Source organism: Somniosus microcephalus, unplaced genomic scaffold (assembly GCF_052327205.1).
Source record: "Somniosus microcephalus isolate GS21.2 unplaced genomic scaffold, FLI_Smic_1.0 unresolved_chr7, whole genome shotgun sequence".
Taxonomy (NCBI): domain Eukaryota; kingdom Metazoa; phylum Chordata; class Chondrichthyes; order Squaliformes; family Somniosidae; genus Somniosus; species Somniosus microcephalus.
Genome location: NW_028225185.1, coordinates 3,553,939 through 3,573,439, shown reverse-complemented (window position 1 = coordinate 3,573,439; position 19,501 = coordinate 3,553,939). Strand labels below are relative to the sequence as shown.

General features: G+C 54.1%; 1 protein-coding gene across 1 annotated transcript in view; it reads left to right on the top strand.

The window, feature by feature from the left end:
* ash1l (ash1 (absent, small, or homeotic)-like (Drosophila)) overlaps positions 1-19,501 on the top strand; it is a 255,851-nt gene that overhangs the window by 213,415 nt on the left and 22,935 nt on the right. Inside the window, 6 exon segments of the mRNA XM_085978244.1 lie at positions 173-325; positions 2,051-2,105; positions 5,848-5,980; positions 15,536-15,784; positions 16,901-16,987; positions 18,928-19,059. Of these exon segments, the coding sequence (XP_085834370.1) occupies positions 173-325; positions 2,051-2,105; positions 5,848-5,980; positions 15,536-15,784; positions 16,901-16,987; positions 18,928-19,059 (809 nt within the window).

Here is a 19,501-nt window from a genome sequence, read left to right as displayed (position 1 = left end):
ATCGCTGGGTGAATAAGTGGGTGAAATGTGGTTCTGATCTCGGCATACTGTGCACCAGGGTTTGACACACTGTTTGCAGACTGGCTTTCTCATTAATCAGCAGAATTGTTCAGCTTCACGCAGTGCCATGCAACGCCTTCAGTTATTTTTTTTTTCCTTCCCTTTGTTGCAGATGTCTTCATGACCCAGTTTTCAGCACTCCAAACATCCCGTTCGGTCAGAACCCGGAGGCTAGCCGCAGCAGAGGAGAACATCGAGGTGGCTCGCACCGCGCGCCTGGCGCAGATCTTCAAAGACATCTCCGATACGATCATATCCTACAAAGGTGCATAATCTGAAAAGTGGGGTCCAACAGGACTCGGGGGGGGGCGGGGGGGGCGGGGGGGAATAGGAGCAGGAGGAGGCCGTTCAGCCCCCATTCAATGAAATCATGGCTGATCCTGTATCTTAACTCCAACTACCCGCCTTGGTTCTGTAACCCTTAATCCCCTTACCCAACAAAAATCTATCGATCGCAGTTTTGACATTTTCAATTGACCCCCAGCCTCGACAGCTTTTTTGGGGAGAGAGTTGCAGATTTCCACCCCCCTTTGTGTGAAGAAGTGCTTCCCGACATCACCCCTGAACGGCCGGGCTCTAATTTTAAGGTGACGCCCCCCCCTTGTTCTGGACTCCCCCCCACCAGAGGAAATAGTTTCTGTCGATCTACCCTTTAATCATCTTAAACACCTCGATCAGATCATCCCTTAATCTTCTATACTCGAGGGAATACAAGCCTAGTCTGTCCTTGTAATTTAACCCTTTTAGCGCCAGTAAATGGTTGCAGTCAACGTGTTCACATTTGCAGGAGGCTACTGTAAGTTGATGAATAATTAGATCAAGCTGAGTTGTCCTTTATTTTTATATAGGATATATATATATATGAAGAAATATAAGTTATTCATCCGCCCTTTTCATTTTTTATTAACTTTTTCCCATTAAGGGAAGCACGGTGGCATAGTGGTTAGCACTGTTGCCTCACAGCGCCAGGGACCCGGGTTCGAATCCGGCCTCGGGCGACTGTCTGTGTGGAGTTTGCACATTCTCCCCGTGTTTGCGTGGGTTTCCTCCGGGTGCTCCGGTTTTCTCCCACAGTCCAAAGATGTGCAGGTTAGGTTGATTGGCTATGATAAATTGACCCTTAGTGTTAGGGGGATTAAATACGTGGGGTTACGGGGATAGGGTGGGATATGTGTTGGTGTAGGGGTTACGGGGATCGGGTGGGATATGTGTCGGTGCAGGCTCGATGGGCCGAAATGGCCTCTATCTGCACTGTGGGGTTTCTGTGATTCTGTGATTAATGTGGACCCCAACAAGAAGGTGCTTTTATATAGCATCTTTAACGTAATACAACGTTCCAAGGAACGTAAATCAGACATAAATTGAGAGCAAGCCACGTAAGGAGATATTAGGACAGGTGATCAAACGCTTGGCCAAAGAGGCAGGTTTTAAGGCCCGCAGTAGATCATTTGTTAAAGGCTCAGTGCAACTGAGCCGTACGAGCCCACAACCTGCATTTATATAGCGCCTTTAACGTAGGAAAAACCTCCCAGGTTTGATCCCCACCCAGCCTGTGTTGCACTAGCTGATCTCGGCCGAAGTGTCGTTGGGGGCAGTGCTCAGAGCGAGGCACGGGCTCCTGCTCCTGCTCGCTGTCCAGTGACTGCCACTGGGCAGTACACATGTTGGATAAGCACGGGAACAGGCACAGCTTTGATGCCCCCATAGTTTGATAGCCCGCTTGCTTATGAAGAATAATCACTTTGGTGAGATACTGGAGGGCAACTTGCCCCTGTGGGACCCGTACCCCAGCATGAGTCAGCATCTTCGGAGGGGGAAAATACATGAAGTAGTTTATATTTTTTATTAATATCTGTGTTTAATCTGACATAAATGATTTGATATCTGTATGAACTGCTACAGTCCTGATTTAGTTATCCTGCCGTAAAATAACTAATTAACGTATCAGGGTTATTTTTATTTACACACGCTTTTTTCAACATTTCTTTAGATTCATCGGAACAAGCACTGGCCACACCCCTACAGAATCTGCCATCAAGAAAAAAGTAAGCCGTTAACCATTGCAGTTTGTTCAGTGCATTACCCGGGTGCCGTTTACCCGGGGCAGAGGGCGGTAAAGGTCACAGACGGGTGCGCCAGGACTTTCTAAATCATAGCAACAGGAGGAGGCCATTCAGCCCCTCGAGCCTGTTCCGCCATTCAGTGAGATCACGGCTGATCTGTATCCTAACTCCACCCACCCACCCTGGCTCCCATATCCCTTAATACCCTTGGCTAGCAAAAATCAATCCATCTCAGATTTAAAATTATTATTGAGCGCGCATCTACTGCTTTTTGTTGGACAGTTCCACGCTTCCACCACCCTTTGCGTAAAGAAGTGTTTCCTAACTTGGCTCTGATTTTAAGGTTATGTCCCCCTGTCCTAGACTCGCCCCCCCCCACCCACAATCAGCGGGAAAAAATTATCTCTATCTACCCTATCGATGCCTTTCAAAATCCTAAAAACCTTAATCAAATCACCCCCCTTAACCTTCTATATGCCAAGCCTAGTTTATGTAATCTCTCCTCATAATCTCACCCTTGGAGCCCTGAATCTGCGCAGATGTGATCTCACCATTTGTATAGCCGTAGCAAACTTCCTCGCCACCTTCATTGGCCCAGAAATTCGGGTCGGGGGGCTTCCCGCGGGTGCAAGCCCCCGACCTGCACTTAGCTAGCGCGCCGGCAGTTGAGGCCTGGGCCTGCGTGGATTTCCTCTCTGTGGCCCGGTCCAGCTCCCGGCGCGCGCTGTGCTTGCCTGACCCAGCGGCGTACTTAGTGCGATGCGTCGGCTGGGATCACGTGAGCCATGGGCAACCAATCGGAGGAGGGAAAAGCCCATTCATGAGATTGACAGAAAGAACTGTCAAACTCATGAAACCTCCAGCCCCCAAAACAGTACTTACCCTTCAAATAAATATTTTTTAAAATCACACTTTTTAAATAAACTATAAATAACATTAAATAACTATTTTAAACAATTTAAATTTTTGAAAAAAGTAATTTTATAAAAAAACGGGGCTAAAAATACATTTACCTTACTTTAAAGTATTTAAAAATAATAAACCTGTGGGGAAAAAAATTCTAATTTTAATTAATTGACCACTTACTTTTTAAAATGAAGTCCTTACGCCTGGTTTTTAAATGTGTAAAATGTAGAGGCCTTCATGCACGGAAAAACCTGTATATAAAAAAAAAGGAAGTTCAACGCGCACGCGCAGACTCCCGCACGCACGCGTTCGACCTCTGAACCCCTTCGTTCAGAGGATCGGAAATGCCGGTTTCCCGCGCATGCGTAGTGCATGCAAGAAACCGGCACTTCCATCGGGTCCATGCGTGAGTACTCCGTGCTTACTCACGCGTTGGGACCCGAATTTCTGGGCCATTATTTTTTGTACCTGTGTGTGTGTCCCCAACATCAGTCAGTGCCCATCAGGAATATTTAAAAAAATCTTTTGAAGAAATGTTCTACCTATTTTCCCAGTTTAAAGAGCAGCCACGCTCAAAACGCTGAATGTAGATTGGGGAACAGAGTGAGCATAGAGCCTCTGACCTCAGTCCCAGTACCCCGGAGGAAAAGGAAATTGTCCAGAGTATAAAACTCGGAACAAGAAAGAACCATTCAGTCCGTCAGTCCCACTCCCTCCAGAGCCCGTGTACAACAATTATTGTGGGCTTTTGCTTTCCCTGTGCACTTCCCTTTTTAATCCCCAAGTTCCCTACCTCGACGACCTCTAAACTGCCAACATAAAGCTGACTACACTTCAGAGAGTAATTCACTGGAAATGAAACACTCTGGGGAGGTGGGGGGGGGGGGCGGAGTCCTGAGGGTGTGACAAGGTGCTAAATAAATCCAGGTTCGATACTATACTTCCCGCCTTATCTCCTCTTCCCTCCTGTTTTCACTTTGCTGGTATCCTGCATGCCGGGCCCCTCTCCTTTCACCTGGATTTCTCAGACTCCTGGGGGAAAAGGGAAAATCCCCCACAGCTGTTTGACCCTGTCCTGCCGTCGTTGCCTAAGTGCTCACGCCTGCGAAGCTTGGCGCTCTGCACTTCCTGTAAGACCGCATTAAACTAATCAGTGATGGATGCCGCAGGAGCTGCTAATTGGTTTTCCTAGAAGTAGGTGCTCGCTGCCGCCGAGTTCAATGAAATGTTTGAGGCGACCTGTGGAATGTTAACACTTTTTCAGAAATCATTTCACCATCGAACGCGATACCCGTGATGTAATTATTTTTGACTCCAGAATGGAAAAATCTTCGCCTGAAAATGGCACTCTGCTTATTGCATTTTACATGTTGAAGCCTCCGTTAAAATAACGGCAAATAACAAAGTATTTACAGCACAGAAACAGGCCATTCGGCCCAACTGGTCAGTGCCGGTGTTTATGCTCCACACCAGCCTCCTCCCACCCCGCTTAATCTAACCTCAGCAGCATATCCTTCTCTTCCTTTCTCCCTCATGTGTTTATCCAGCTTCCTCTTAAATGCATCTATGCTACACATAGAACAGAGAAAAATAGGAGCAGGATTCGGCCCTTCGAGCCTGCTCCGCCATTCAATATGATCATGCCTGATCCTCTTTCTCAATACTACATTCCTGCTCTCTCCCCATACCCCTTGATGCCTTTTGTGTCTAGAAATCTATCGATCTCCTTCTTCAATATATTCAGTGACTTGGCCTCCACAGCCTTCTGTGGTAGAGAATTCCACAGGTTCACCACACATTGAGTGAAGAAATTTCTCCTCATCTCAGTCCTAAATGTCCTACCAGTATCGTGAGACTGTGACCCCTCGTTCTAGACCCCCCAAGCCAGGGGAAACATCCTCCCTGCATCCAGTCTGTCTAGCCCTGTCAGAATTTTATACGTTTCAACGAGATCCCCTCTCATTCTTCTAAACTCTAGTGAATACAGGCCTAGTCGACCCAATCTCTCCTCATACGACAGTCCTGCCATCCCAGGAATCAGTCTGGTGAACCTTTGCTGCACTCCCTCTATGGCAAGTATATCCTTTCTTAGGTAAGGAGACCAAAACTGCACACAGTACTCCAGGTGTGGCCTCACCAAGACCCTGTATAACTGGAGTAAGACATCCTTGCTCCTGCACTCAAATCCTCTTGCAATGAAGGCCAACAGACCATTTGCCTTCCTAACTGCTTGCTGCACCTGCATGTTTGCTTTCAGTGACTGGTGTACAAGGACACCCAGGTCCCTTTGTACATCAACACTTCCCAATCTATCACCATTCTATCAGATACTCGCTTCAACCACTCCCTGTGGCAGCGAGTTCCACATTCTCACCACTCTCTGGGTGAAGAAGTTTCTCCTGAATTCCCCATTGGATTTATTAGTGACGATCTTCTATTGATGGGCCCCTAGTTCTGGTCCTCCCCCCACAAGTGGAAACATCTTCTCTATTTCTACCCTATCGAACCCTTTCATAATTTTGAAGACTTCTCTCAGGTCACCCCTCGTTTGTAGAGAAAAGAGCCCCAGCGTTAAGCATTCGTACAGTAATATCACAGCATAACGTCTAGTCTTCTATAGCGGGACTGTCAAACCTGCAGCCCCCCTGAGCTGCGACAGTCTTGGCGTGGCTTGCTGTGCTGGGCCTCTCCTCCTGGCAGACGACAGAGGCTGCATTCATCGGCTGCGCGCCTTCCTTTAGCTCCCTAGTTTGTTGTGCGATCTCTCGCAAAGGAGTGCGTGCACTGACTTCATTTTACTTTTTTTTTTTGGACACAGAAAATCCGATTATTACGAGAAGATTACGGACCCGATCGACCTCACCAGCATCGAGAAGCAGATCCTGACGGGCCATTATAAGACTGTAGAAGCCTTTGATGCGGACATGCTGAAAGTCTTCAGGAATGCCGAGGTGAGTAAGTAGATGCCGAGTTCTCAATTCTTTTCCTGTGGTTTGGGATCAAAGACGGCCGATATTGGGAAGTAGCGAGATGCTCACTTGCACGATGTCCAGACTGCGCAATCCTCGCGGGTCACTTTCAAACCAGTAAGAATATTTTCCTGTATCCCACCTCCCCCATCCGTGCGCGCATCCCATACCAAGTACGGTAACTGTGATGATACCATGAGCCCTTGTGACCTGAATTCCCACATCATCAGAATTACATTCAGGTCACAGAGTATCTCATTGGAAAGTGCAGTTGGATTGTAGTTTATGAAGCAGTCGGGGAACCGGTGGCACAGTGGGTCAGTGCACTGCCTGGCGTGGTCCTGAGCCGTACAGATCAGAAGAAACCAGCTTCACTCCCCACTCAGAATTAGCTAATCTTATCCAGTCCCCCCGTACAGATGCTATTTGTCAGTGCCTCTGTGTTAAAATCTCAGCCAGAGTTCCTACTCCTGATCAGTATCCAGTGATTGGATGTCGGGTAAGGATATGGTTGGGCTTGACTGTGATACTGTCTACACCTTCAGGAGGAAGCATGGAGAATAAGTTACCAGGGAAGGACAGTGAACGAACAGAGAGCAAGGATTGATAAATATTGAATGTGGGTAGGTGGTGGGGTTGGTATCGAGTAGCTCTGAGGTGGGGATGGGGGGGGTTTGGGGTTGGGGGGGATTGGGATGGGGAGGGGTGATGGGGAGGTGGGTAGGAGGGGTGGCAGGATATAGGAAGAAGGCGGGTAAGTGGGGTTGAGGGGTTAGCGGCGAAGGCGGGTAAGTGGGGTTGAGGGGTTAGTGGCGAAGGCGGGGAAGTGGGGTTGGGTGGGGAAGTGGGGTTGAGGGGGTTAGTGGGGTTGATGGGTTAGTGGCGATGGCGGGGAAGTGGGGTTGAGGGGGTTAGTGGGGAAGTGGGGTTGTGGGGGGAAGTGGGGTTGGGGAAAGTGGGGTTGAGGGGGTTAGTGGGGTTGAGGGGTTAGTGGCGATGGCGGGTAAGTGGGGTTGAGGGGTTAGTGGCGAAGGCGGAGAAGTGGGGTTATGGGGTTAGCGGGTAAGTGGGGTTGAGGGGTTAGTGGCGAAGGCGGAGAAGTGGGGTTAGCGGGTAAGTGGGGTTGAGGGGGGAAGTGGGGTTGGGGAAAGTGGGGTTGAGGGGGTTAGTGGGGTTGAGGGGTTAGTGGCGATGGCGGGTAAGTGGGGTTGAGGGGTTAGTGGCGAAGGCGGAGAATTGGGGTTATGGGGTTAGCGGGTAAGTGGGGTTGAGGGGTTAGTGGCGAAGGCGGGCAAGTGGGGTTGAGGGGTTAGTGGCGAAGGTGGAGAAGTGGGGTTAGCGGGTAAGTGGGGTTGAGGGGTTGGTGGGGATGAGGGGTTAGCGGGTAAGTGGGGTTGAGGGGTTAGTGGCGATGGCGGGTATGTGGGGTTGAGGGGTTAGTGGCGAAGGCGGAGAAGTGGGGTTAGCGGTTGAGGGGTTGGTGGGGATGAGGGGTAAGTGGGGTTGAGGGGTTAGCGGCGAAGGCGGGGGGGTAATTGGGGTTGAGGGTTTAGCGGGTAAGTGGGGTTGAGGGGGTTAGCGGGTAAGTGGGGTTGAGGGGTTAGCGGGTAAGTGGGGTTGAGGGGTTAGCGGCGAAGGCGGGGGGTAATTGGGGTTGAGGGTTTAGTGGGTAAGTGGGGTTGAGGGTTTAGCGGCGAAGGCGGGGGGTAATTGGGGTTAGCGGGTAAGTGGGGTTGAGGGGTTAGTGGCGAAGGCGGGGAAGTGGGGTTAGTGGCGAAGGCGGAGAAGTGGGGTTGAGGGGTTAGTGGGGAAGGGGGGTTAGTGGGGAAGTGGGGTTGAGGGGTTGGTGGGGATGAGGGGTTAGCGGGGAAGTGGGGTTGAGGGGTTATCGGCGAAGGCGGGGGGTAATTGGGGTTGAGGGGTTAGCGGGTAAGTGGGGTTGAGGGGTTAGTGGCGAAGGCAGAGAAGTGGGGTTAGCGGGTAAGTGGGGTTGAGGGGTTAGTGGCGAAGGCGGGGAAGTGGGGTTGAGGGGTTAGTGGCGAAGGCGGAGAAGTGGGGTTATGGGGTTAGCGGGTAAGTGGGGTTGAGGGGTTGGTGGGGATGAGGGGTTAGCGGGTAAGTGGGGTTAGTGGCGAAGGCGGGCAAGTGGGGTTGAGGGGTTAGTGGCGAAGGCGGGTAAGGGGTTGGGGGGTTAGTGGCGAAGGCGGGCAAGTGGGGTTGAGGGGTTAGTGGGTAAGTGGGGTTGAGGGGTTGGTGGGGATGAGGGGTTAGCGGGTAAGTGGGGTTGAGGGCTTATCGGCGAAGGCGGGGGGGTAATTGGGGTTGAGGGTTTAGCGGGTAAGTGGGGTTGAGGGGTTATCGGCGAAGGCGGGGGGTAATTGGGGTTAGCGGGTAAGTGGGATTGAGGGGTTAGTGGGGTTGAGGGGTTAGCGGGTAAGTGGGGTTGAGGGGTTAGCGGCGAAGGCGGGTAAATGGGGTTGAGGGGTTAGTGGCAAAGGCGGGGGGTAAGTGGGGTTGAGGGGTAAGTGTGGTTGAGGGGTTAGTGGGGGAAGTGGGGTTGAGGGGTTAGCGGCGAAGGCGGGTAAGTGGGATTGAGGGGTTAGCGGCGAAGACGGGGGGTAAGGGGTTAGCGGGGAAGGCGGGGGGTAATTGGGGTTGAGGGGTTAGTGGGGAAGGCGGGGGGTAATTGGGGTTGAGGGGTTAGTGGTGAAGGTGGGGTTGAGGGGTTAGTGGGGAAGGCGGGGGGTAATTGGGGTTGAGGGGTTAGTGGTGAAGGCGGGGAAGTGGGGTTAGCGGGGAAGGCGGGGAAGTGGGGTTGAGGGGTTAGTGGCGAAGGCGGGGAAGTGGGGTTGAGGGGTTAGTGGCGAAGGCGGGGAAGTGGGGTTGAGGGGTTAATGGTGAAGGCGGGGAAGTGGGGTTATGGGGTTAGTGGTGAAGGCGGGGGGTAATTGGGGTTGAGGGGTTGGTGGTGAAGGCGGGGGGTAATTGGGGTTGAGGGGTTAGTGGTGAAGGCGGGGAAGTGGGGTTGAGGGGTTAGTGGCGAAGGCGGGGAAGTGGGGTTGAGGGGTTAGTGGCGAAGGCGGGGAAGTGGGGTTGAGGGGTTAGTGGTGAAGGCGGGGAAGTGGGGTTGAGGGGTTAGTGGTGAAGGCGGGGAAGTGGGATTGAGGGGTTAGCGGCGAAGACGGGGGGTAAGTGGGGTTAGTGGTGAAGGCGGGGGGTAATTGAGGTTGAGGGGTTAGTGGGGAAGGCGGGGGGTAATTGGGGTTGAGGGGTTAGTGGTGAAGGCGGGGAAGTGGGGTTGAGGGGTTAGTGGCGAAGGCGGGGAAGTGGGGTTGAGGGGTTAGTGGCGAAGGCGGGGAAGTGGGGTTGAGGGGTTAGTGGCGAAGGCGGGGAAGTGGGGTTGAGGGGTTAGTGGCGAAGGCGGGGAAGTGGGGTGGAGGGGTTAGTGGCGAAGGCGGGGAAGTGGGGTGGAGATGGATCAGAAAGGGACAGGCTTGTTGGGCGAATGGCCTTCCGTGTTTCTCAACATTCCTCTGACTGTAGTTTTTGGTTAATTTGCGGTAGCTGATTAGCCACAATTGGGAGCAGGTGTGGGCCCAGCACGTGAGGCAGTCGACCATACGTTATGGCCTTGGGCTGTGGTAATGAGATGCCAGATAAATGCTGTGGATTCTGCAGCTCTGACGCCGTGCCAACACCGACAGCCACGTGGTCAGTTCACAGGAGTCGTTGATGTTTGTGAACTGGTTTGGGGGTCTTGTGATTTTTTTTTTAGTCTTTTTATTGAATTATAAATAATTATGCTCAGGAAGAGATGTCAGTGCTGGGCTTTTAAAGGCCCCTTTTATCAGCACTCCCAGGTCAGGTACTGTACGGGGTAGATGAAGAGTAAAGTTCCATCTCCTCTGCCTCAACAGTGAACAGTGTGCCTCATCCTCCAAAGAAGAGTTGCCCTTTCCTGCCCCCCCCCCCCCCCCCCCATACAAGACAATGGCCTAGAAATTCATTTGGTTGCGCCAGCCGTTAGCGCCTTAGGAGGAGTAGATGTCGGGCGCTAGGCGGGTAGCGCCCGGGCGCAGCGAGAACTGCGCCTCGCCCCAACTTCACTCGAGATTTAGCGCCGGCGCAAAGTCTTTGCGCGCGCTCAGCTGCGCGCGCAGATCATGACGTCATTTCCTCGTGCAACGCCCTTTGTGCGCCCCCAACCGGAACTTCAGTGGCGCCGCCCCATTGTGCGCCTGACGCCCCTAGCGACTGTTAAGTGGAACGGTGCTCAGCCGATGCGGGGCGCGGGGGGCGCAAATTAAAGGGCACTCTTCCTGCAATATAAAAGGCTGCCATTTTGCGGCACTCCCTCTTGCGAAACGGATCTTTGGAGAGAGACCAAGGTAGATAGCTTTCTGCTTTGGCCCAACACTCGGACAGGTACTTCTGGCTTCAGGCCACAGATTTCCACTAGTCTTTGCCTTCATTGACATCTCATTGTTTGCCAGCATATTATGGGGGCTGCAATGGGTGTCAACGCAGGCTTTCTCAATTACATCCAAAGGGCTCACAGACGCCGTGAGAGAGTGGCAGCCCTGGCTAGACGGAGAGGGGGCAACAGGCGTCGGCAAAGGAAGCCTTACCCACCCAGGGTATACCGCCAGCAGTTCTCCTATCTCAACATGTCTGAGGAGCAGTGTGTTCGGAGGCTGCGATTCAGAAGGGACGTGGTCACAGAGATCTGCCAGCTGCTTGGCGGTGATCTGCAGCCACAGCTGAGGAGCAGGACGTCTCTGTCGGTGGCAGTGAAGGTGACGGTGGCTCTCAACTTCTATGCCACCGGCTACTTCCAAGCCGCTACTGGGGACATTGCCAACATCTCCCAGTTCGCCGTGCATTGCTGCATCCGCCAGGTGACCAATGCCCTTTTCCAAAGGAGACGTCAGTTCATCTCCTTCTCCATGGCCCTTGACAAGCAACAACAGCGTGCAATGGGCTTTGCAGCATTCGCGGGCTTCCCCATGGTGCAGGGCGCCATTGACTGCACGCATGTGGCTTTGCGGGCACCTCTGGAGAATGCTGAGGATTACCGCAACCGGAAGGGCTACCATTCGCTGAACATACAGCTGGTGTGTGACCACAGGCAGCTCATCCTAGCTGTCAATGCCCGCTTTCCAGGCAGCAGCCACAATGCCTTCATCCTGCGACAGACTTCTGTGGCAGACATGTTCCAGGCCCAGCCTCACCCACGCGGGTGGCTTATCGGGGACAAAGGCTATCCTTTGTGTACTTGGCTGATGACCCCGCTCCGTGCGCCCAGCACCCCTGCTGAAGAGAGATACAACGAGAGCCATCAAGCGACCAGGAACATCATCGAACAAACAATCGGCGTCCTGAAGCAACGGTTCCGCTGTCTGGATCGTTCTGGTGGAGCCCTACAGTATTCACCGGAGCGAGTCTCCCATTTCGTGGTCGTTTGCTGCATGCTGCACAACCTGGCTATCCGCAGGACTCAGCCACTGCCACCACAGATTGGAGGACCACCTGAGGAGGAGGAGGAGGACCAGCACAGGAGGGAGGCACAAAGTGCAAGGGCTGCCCGTCGCCGGCTTATTGAACGTCGGTTCTAGGCCCCCTCTCAGGGACTGGCATGTGCCAATGTCAGCAGATGAATGTAGCCGCTCCACAAGCCCTCAGCCGAGCAGGGCAACCAGGACTCAACCGAAAAGCCATGCACACTGCAATTTAACAACAATAATTTATTGAAAACCTCTGCCCTTCCCACATTACATGCTCATGTGGAGAAGCCCCCTCCAAAAACACAAAACTACCAGTCTCGGCCTTACAAAAAGAAAGAAAGACACCAGTCTCGGCCTTACATAAAGAAATAAAGACACCAGTCTCGGCCTTACATAAAGAAATAAAGACACCAGTCTCGGCCTTACATAAAGAAATAAAGACACCAGTCTCGGCCTTACACAAAAACAACTGCACCAGTGTCGGCCTTACAACAAGCACCAGGCATTTTTGCATACCTCTACTTTTTGGCCTGCGAGGGCGATGCCTTGCGCATCCTTGCCTGGCCCCTGCCCGCCCTGCTGCTCCTCCTCAATGCGAGCCCAGTGGCTGCAGCAAGGCTGGGGGAAGGCTGCTGAGGGGCAGATGGCGAGACGGCAGATACCCTTGGGGGTCGGCCTGCACCAGCTCTGGCCTTGGAGTGGCCGGCTGCTGACTGCTCCAACTCTGGCTGGGCGGCAGCAGTCTGTCCAGCAGCTCGTGGCAGCTGCAATGGCGGAGTGGCAGTGTCGTCTGCAGGAATGGTGGCAACCTGGCAGATCGCAGGTGCTCGCTGGTCGCCTGAGACACTGGCACTCGCACGGGCCAGCACGGCAGCATGCGCAGCAAACAGCTGAAGGACAGACTGCTGGGCTGCTGCTGCGCGGCGAGTGCCCTTGCGATGCCTGGCTGATCCAGCGAGGGTGGCAGCAGTTAGTGCCCGTGTGGTCCTGGTCTGTGTCCGCATGACACCAGCCAGTGAATGGACGGCACGACTGAGCACTTGGCTAGAAGCCGACTGTGCTGCCGCAAAGTCCTGCAGACTCCTGGCCTGTGCTGCCGCGATGTCCTGCAGACTCCTGGCCTGTGCTGCACTGAAGAGTTCCAGACTCCTGGCCTGTGATGCACTGAATTGTTGCAGACTCCTGGCCTGTGCTGCCCCGAATTCCTGCACACTCCTTGCCAGTGACTCTATGGAGTCAGGCATCCTTGCCACTGCAGCCATGAGCTCAGTGTGCCTGCACTCAGCCTGGACGGCCATTTCCTCTAGGAGGCGCACCTCCTCTGCGCTGACCGTCGCAGGACTGGAGGCCGCACTCACCCTCTGGGGAGAAGTCCGCCGAGCTTCCCCACCCCTCCCGCGTTGCTGCAGGCCGCTGGGCCCTGGAGCTTCACTCTCCTCCGACCCTTCCCCCTGGCTCCCCTCCAGGGAAGACGTGTCCCCTACATCGCCATGGGCTGGCGCGGCTGAGGGTGGCACTGATGGGCCGGCTTCCTCTTCCTCCTCCTCCTCTTCCGAAGGGCTGACAGTGGCAGCTTGAGGGCCCGCCTCCTCACCTGGCGATTCACCATCTGAAAGCAGGAAGGCACAAGAGTAGCTTTAGAGTGAGGACAGGGCGGCAGCGAGGGAGGCATGAGTGGTGCCATTCACTGCATTGGTCGGACAGTGGCAAAGGATGCTGATCTGATGCGCAAGTGGAACGAGAGAGGTCCAAAAGGTGATGCCCTTACCATTGGTGCCCAGAACAGGGTCGGCATCTCCACTGGCGACGGGGCCAATCAGCCGGACTCCCATAATGCGCTCCGCACGCTGGTCGAGGTCGGAGAGCTCTTTGAGGTCAGGACGGCCTCCGCCGGTGTCAGTGCGGTTGCGCCGGTTGTGCGCAACCTTGGCCTGCAAGAGAAAGGACGGCCTCTAAGTACAGTGTGTAGCCCTGATCTTGTCTGCACTGCCTCCCATGGTCGAATAGCTTGTACAGTGTGTAGCCCTGATCTTGTCTGTACTGCCTCCCATGGTCGAATAGCTTGGACAGTGTGTAGCCCTGATCTTGTCTGCACTGCCTCCCATGGTCGAATAGCTTGTACAGTGTGTAAAGTGCTGAATGTGCAATTGATTTTCATGCCAGTCCCATAGCTGCTGGATGAGGGCTGGCCATTAGGGCTTTCAGGTCCCTTTGCCCATAATGTGAGGTGCACATGCAAGGATGAGGAGGACACTGGAAAGGGTACTCACCCTGACAACCCGAGTGAGGTCATTGAACTTCTTCCGGCATTGCACAGGAGTCCTGGCAACCACGCTGTTGGAAGACACCCTGTTGGACACCTCCCTCCAGGCTTTCCGGTAGGCGCTGGGCAGCGGCCTCTTGCCACCTTCTGGGAACAAAACATGGCGCCTGCGCTCCACTCCGCCAACCAGCACCCTCAGGTCTCCATCGCTGAAGCGCTGCGCTCTCTCCCTGGCCTTCTCCATAGTCCTGGGCGTTGTACAGGTGAAGCTGAAGTGGTCAGGCCTAGGTTGAGGGCTGCAGTGTGCAGGGCGTGGCAGGCAAACAAATCCACCCTCCCCCTTTAAGAGATGACCGGCGCCAGAGTGTCTGCCGTCAATCAAGAACTCGCTGCACCTGCGCTGCGCCCGGCCTCGGGGGTATCGCTCAGCACCGCCGGCTTAGCGCCTAAAGATAGTCGTGCATCGCCTGTTTTAGCGCAGCAGCAACCTCTTGGGGCGATGCGACTGAATATCTGCGATGGGGGCGCGACTGTGCGCCGGGCGCAAAATTTAGCGGCCGCCCGACTTTACCGCCCCAAAAGTGGCTATACTGAATTTCTAGGCCAATGTGACACTTGCTTCAGTTCCCACACCAGCCATCCTGTGCTGTCTTGAGTGCGATTGGTAATTTGGTGCCATGTTACAGTAATTTTGTACTCTGGGTCCATGGCCTCCAGGAGCTGGGTTGAGAGACTGCCCAATCTCATTTCATGTCGGACCTTTGCAGTCGGCAGACAGAAGATACTTTCAAGCCATCACTGTGAGCTGAGGTTCGTGTAGGTCTCGGCGGTGAAAGGGTGGTGCATTCATTCATAGCATCAGCCAGTCTCCTGCAGTTGATCCAGTTAGGGGCTGAGTTTACAGTCAAGTTCACCGCCGCTGTAGCGACTAGTCTCTTCCGTGGTGTTGGGATATCAGATGTCCTTGTTCCACTAGTCGATGGTGTGCTCCTGTGGTGTGTCGCTTCCTCGGGCAGCTTTTGATCCAGCCCGCGTCAGTCCCAGGTGGGAAATTGTTAAATGGTGTCACTGAGAGCCCGTGGGTTCCGGGGTGTGTGCCTTCACAGTGCGGTCCTGGAAAGGGAAATATTCTCCAGATCATACCCTCCCTGTGCCAACATCATTCCTCCCCCTCCCAGCCTCCTCCGCCTCCTCCTCCTCCTCCCAGCCTCCTCCTCCTCCCCCTCCCAGCCTCCTCCTCCCCCTCCCAGCCTCCTCCTCCCCCTCCCAGCCTCCTCCTCCTCCCAGCCTCCCCCTCCCAGCCTCCTCCTCCCCCTCCCAGCCTCCTCCCCCTCCCAGCTTCCTCCTCAAGTCTCGAGTCCGTGAATCTTGCTGGAGTGCAGTTCCGTTGGCATGGGCTCAAATGCCCGTTCTTCGTATCCGACAGGGAGTGATGGCAGACTGTCAGGGTTGATGCAGTTGGTCCTGATCCCCTCTCGCTCGATGCCCGCGCTTGCACTATCCGGTAGGAAGTTCATCAGCAACGAGAACCCTAAGTGTTGGTATTCCTCTCCCCGCTGGCAGGCCTAAGGGGTTCCCAGGCTGCCAGCAGGTTGGAAATCAAGCTTGTAGTCTTGTGGCTTCGTACCACATTGGGCAGGGCGCCTACATGGCGAGCCATTGGGAGAGTCCCCAGTTTCTTTTGAATGTAACTGAGAGTGATGTAGCTGCGAGTGCTGGCTATTTGCGTATTGTAGTACTTGTGTATTTAATTAAAATTGTGCGCTTCAGAAATATTACGGCCGGAAGTCTCCCATAGGCAGAGACGTTTGCCGCCTGAGGAAGGTTTACTACAATGCCCGGCACGAGGCCTCCGCCCAGATCGACGAGATCATCGGGGAGACGGCCAGCGAGGCGGACAGCAGCGAGACTTCCATTGGCGAGAAGGAGAACGGCAACGAGAAAGACGACGACGTGATCCGTTGCATCTGCGGGCTCTACAAGGACGAGGGGCTGATGATTCAGTGCGAGAAGTGCATGGTGAGTGGCTGCTTTAGGGCACAGCTCACAATTGGGCAAGAACCTGAGGGAACTCGATGGCGATAAAACTCGGTCTCATCTTATGGGGGCAAGTAAAGGGGGGGACCTTGTCGTGGCTTTAAAATATTTGTATTTTTCTGTTGTCCTCAAAGGCCATCGCAGCCAGTGAATTTTGATTTACTCTCTGCTCCTGAAATCCAGGTGCCTCCAGTATCCGGGTGCAAGTGCTTCCTCCACCAGGAACACCTGCGGGAAATTCGGGCAGGAACCGCATGACCGAATTTCTCCGAAGCATTCCTGGTGGGCAAGGTTGTTGTGCCGGAGGAAGAATTTTAACTTGCCCTTTGTGAGGGTGCAGCAAAGATAATTCCAGCTACAGGTAGACTGCCTTTTATCTGAACTTCCGAAAGCCGAAACCCTCTAAAAACCGAAGGTTTTTTCGTTCAGCGTAAGTCGTGCGCACGACATGACCAGAGTGGCGCACGACCCCGACCCCCGCCGACGACCCCCCGCCGACCCCGACTCCCGCCGACCCCCCCGCGGGCCGACCCCGACGACCCCGACCCCGACCCCCCCCGCCGACCCACCCCCGACAAATTTCCCAGTCTTATAAAATACCTTCCGAAATCCGAAATTTTCCGAAAACCGAAACACGGCTGGTCCTGAGGTTTTCGGATAAAGGATAGTCTACCTGTATCAGGAATTGAACTCATGCGGAAAGTTTAAGGAAGTTGGGCTTGTTTGCTTTGGAAGGAAGGAGACTTTTGAGTCTTTCGGAAGTTGACAACATTGATCCAAGTGAATTCCTCAAATACCACAGGACCGGAGATCCATTTTCAGGAAGTTTGGAATAAGAGGGGAAGATGGTCGTAACCTTTCCACACAGAAGGTGATAAAGTTAAGCGACAAGAAGGCCATCGATGTGGACAGAGGGAATGAGCGTGTGTCTGGTGACTAGAGATTTAGGGCCTGATAACTCCAGTGTTTTTTGAAGTAAAGTTTAGTGGCCTTGAGTTGAACAGGGGCATGTGTCCATTGAACCAGGTGGTCTGTTTAATCCCAGTGGAATGCGCTGCTTTGTGTACTCACCTCTTGTAACCCTTCCCCCCCCCCTAGGTGTGGCAGCACTGTGATTGCATGCGTGTAACTGCCGATGTTGAACACTACCTGTGTGAGCAGTGTGATCCTCGACCGGTGGAGAGGGTAAGCTGACCCCTTGTCGATATTAAAGGATGTTCTAAGCTGGGGCTGGAAAGTCGGCCTTGGAGTTTTCTTTTGTTAAAACCCGTGTGCCGTGCCTCTCGATGAGGTAACGTTTATTCCAGCACTTGTTTCCTGATGGTTTAACAACTGTGCAGGTATTTCACTCAATTGCACACAGTTACGTTCCTGTAAGTCCTGCTTTTGGACAGTTTCAGCAGCGATATCAAACGTCAGTGATGATATAGAAAGCAAGACTTGTATTTCTCCAGCACCTTTCACAACCGCCCAAAGCACTTTACAGCCAATGAAGTACTTTTTTTGAAGTGTAGTCACCGTTGTAATGTAGGAAACGCAGCAGTCAATTTGCGCACAGCAAGCTCCCACACACAGCAGTGTGATAAATGACCAGATCATCTGTTTTAGTGCTGTTGGTAGAGGGATAAATATTGGCCCAGGAGAACTCCCCGGCTCTACTTCAAAATAGTGGCCGTGGGATCTTTTACATCCACCTCAGAGGGCAGACGGGGCCTCGGTTTAACGTCTCATCCGAAAGACGGCACATCTGACAGTGCGGCGCTCCCTCAGTACCGCCCCTCCGACAGTGCAGCTCTCCCTCAGTACTGTCCCTCCGACAGTGCGGCGCTCCCTCAGTACCGACCCTCCGACAGTGCGACGCTCCCTCAGTACCGCCCCTCCGACAGTGTGGCGCTCCCTCAGCACTGCCCCTCCGACAGTGCGGCGCTCCCTCAGTACCGCCCCTCCGACAGTGCGGCGCTCCCTCAGTACCGCCCCTCTGACAGTGCGCCCCTCCCTCAGTACCGCCCCTCCGACAGTGCAGCTCTCCCTCAGTACCGCCCCTCCGACAGTGCGGCGCTCCCTCAGTACCGCCCCTCTGACAGTGCGCCCCTCCCTCAGTACCGCCCCTCCGACAGTGCAGCTCTCCCTCAGTACCGCCCCTCCGACAGTGCGGCACTCCCACAGTGCGGCGCTCCCTCAGTACCGCCCCTCCGACAGTGCAGCTCTCCCTCAGTACCGCCCCTCCGACAGTGCGGCACTCCCACAGTGCGGCATTCCCTCAGTACTGCCCCTCCGACAGTGCGGCGCTCCCCCAGCACTGCCCCTCCGACAGTGCGGCGCTCCCTCAGCACTGCTCTTCCGACAGTGCGGCGCTCCCTCAGCACTGCCCCTCCGACAGTGCGGCGCTCCCTCGTACCGCCACTCTGACAGTGCGGCGCTCCCTCAGTACTGCACTGGGAGTGTCAGCCTGGATTACTTGCTGTCTAGGTTATATATTACAAACCGCTGTCTCCCTCAGTGTCTGAAAGCATCGCCTGGTTTAGGCTGGAGCGTTACAGAGCAGGTGATCCTCGGGTCGATGCCCAGTTAGCTGATCTCATTGTGTGGGGTGGGGCGGGGGCTACAGCTCAAGTCCCAAGCCTGGGAAGGAGGAGAACAAAAGAATCGACCGGGTTGCCCAGTCCTGATTGCTATCCAGTGACTCCTGCCCAGAAGTGCGCACGTAGGGAGATGGGATTAGGGTCAATGCTCCACTAAAAAGAACTTGGGTGCGCGGTCCCATTGAAAAGCCAGTGATTGGCCTGCACGGGACCTCCAGACCTCCCAGCTTAGTGGGAACGTTGGTTAGGGTCAGTTCTGACGATTCCGCCCCTCTAATTGACTAGCCTGCAGGCGTTTGCCTTCTTAAATTTATACAGGGACATGTTATGGGAGGGTTGCAGTGACTGTGTCCACAACAGGAGTCCGCGCCTTCCTGGGAGAAGGGGAGGAAGCTAGGAACAAAAATCAAATTAAATACTTTTAAAAAAAAGATACAAAGAAGAGGCAGGAATTCCCTATCTCGGCCGCCGCTAGTCAGTGGCAAATGATCCATAAGTCGGCACTTGCTGCCCTGTCATGCACCGTGGTTCTTTGTATTGCAGGAGGTTCCCATGATCCCACAGCCACATTATGCCCAGCCCGGTTGCGTGTACTACATCTGCCTGCTGCGGGACGACCTGCTGCTCCGACACGGTAGGTACATCGGAGGCTGCGGGGAGAGCAGTCGTACTGGCGTGGGTTAATGAGGGTGACCACGAGAAGCCAGTACGCCCCCGCTAACACAGAAATGTACCTCAAGCAACATAGAATGTGCAAAGTGACGTTAAAAGAGCTTGTCCTCCTCGGTTGGGAATAGGATGTTGGGTTTCTTTGGTGGGGGGGGGCGATGAAGGGGAGTCAAAGCAGCTCCAGGAAGAGCCACGTGGTGAGGGACGATTGCGATGGAGTAAAACCCTGGCTGGTAGTCACGATGGTGGAATAGCTGAGCTGATTCGCAGTGCTCTCCGCCACTGCTGCCGATTGACAGTCTGTCACTGGGAGCTGGGATTCTTTCACTCTGCTCCAGGAGACCACACCAGCCAGTGGCCCCCATCAGTCGGGTGCAAGAAATGGGAAGCCTACCACTGCTTTACGCCGGTAACGGTGCCGTTTTAGTTGGTTAAACTCCAGCCGTGC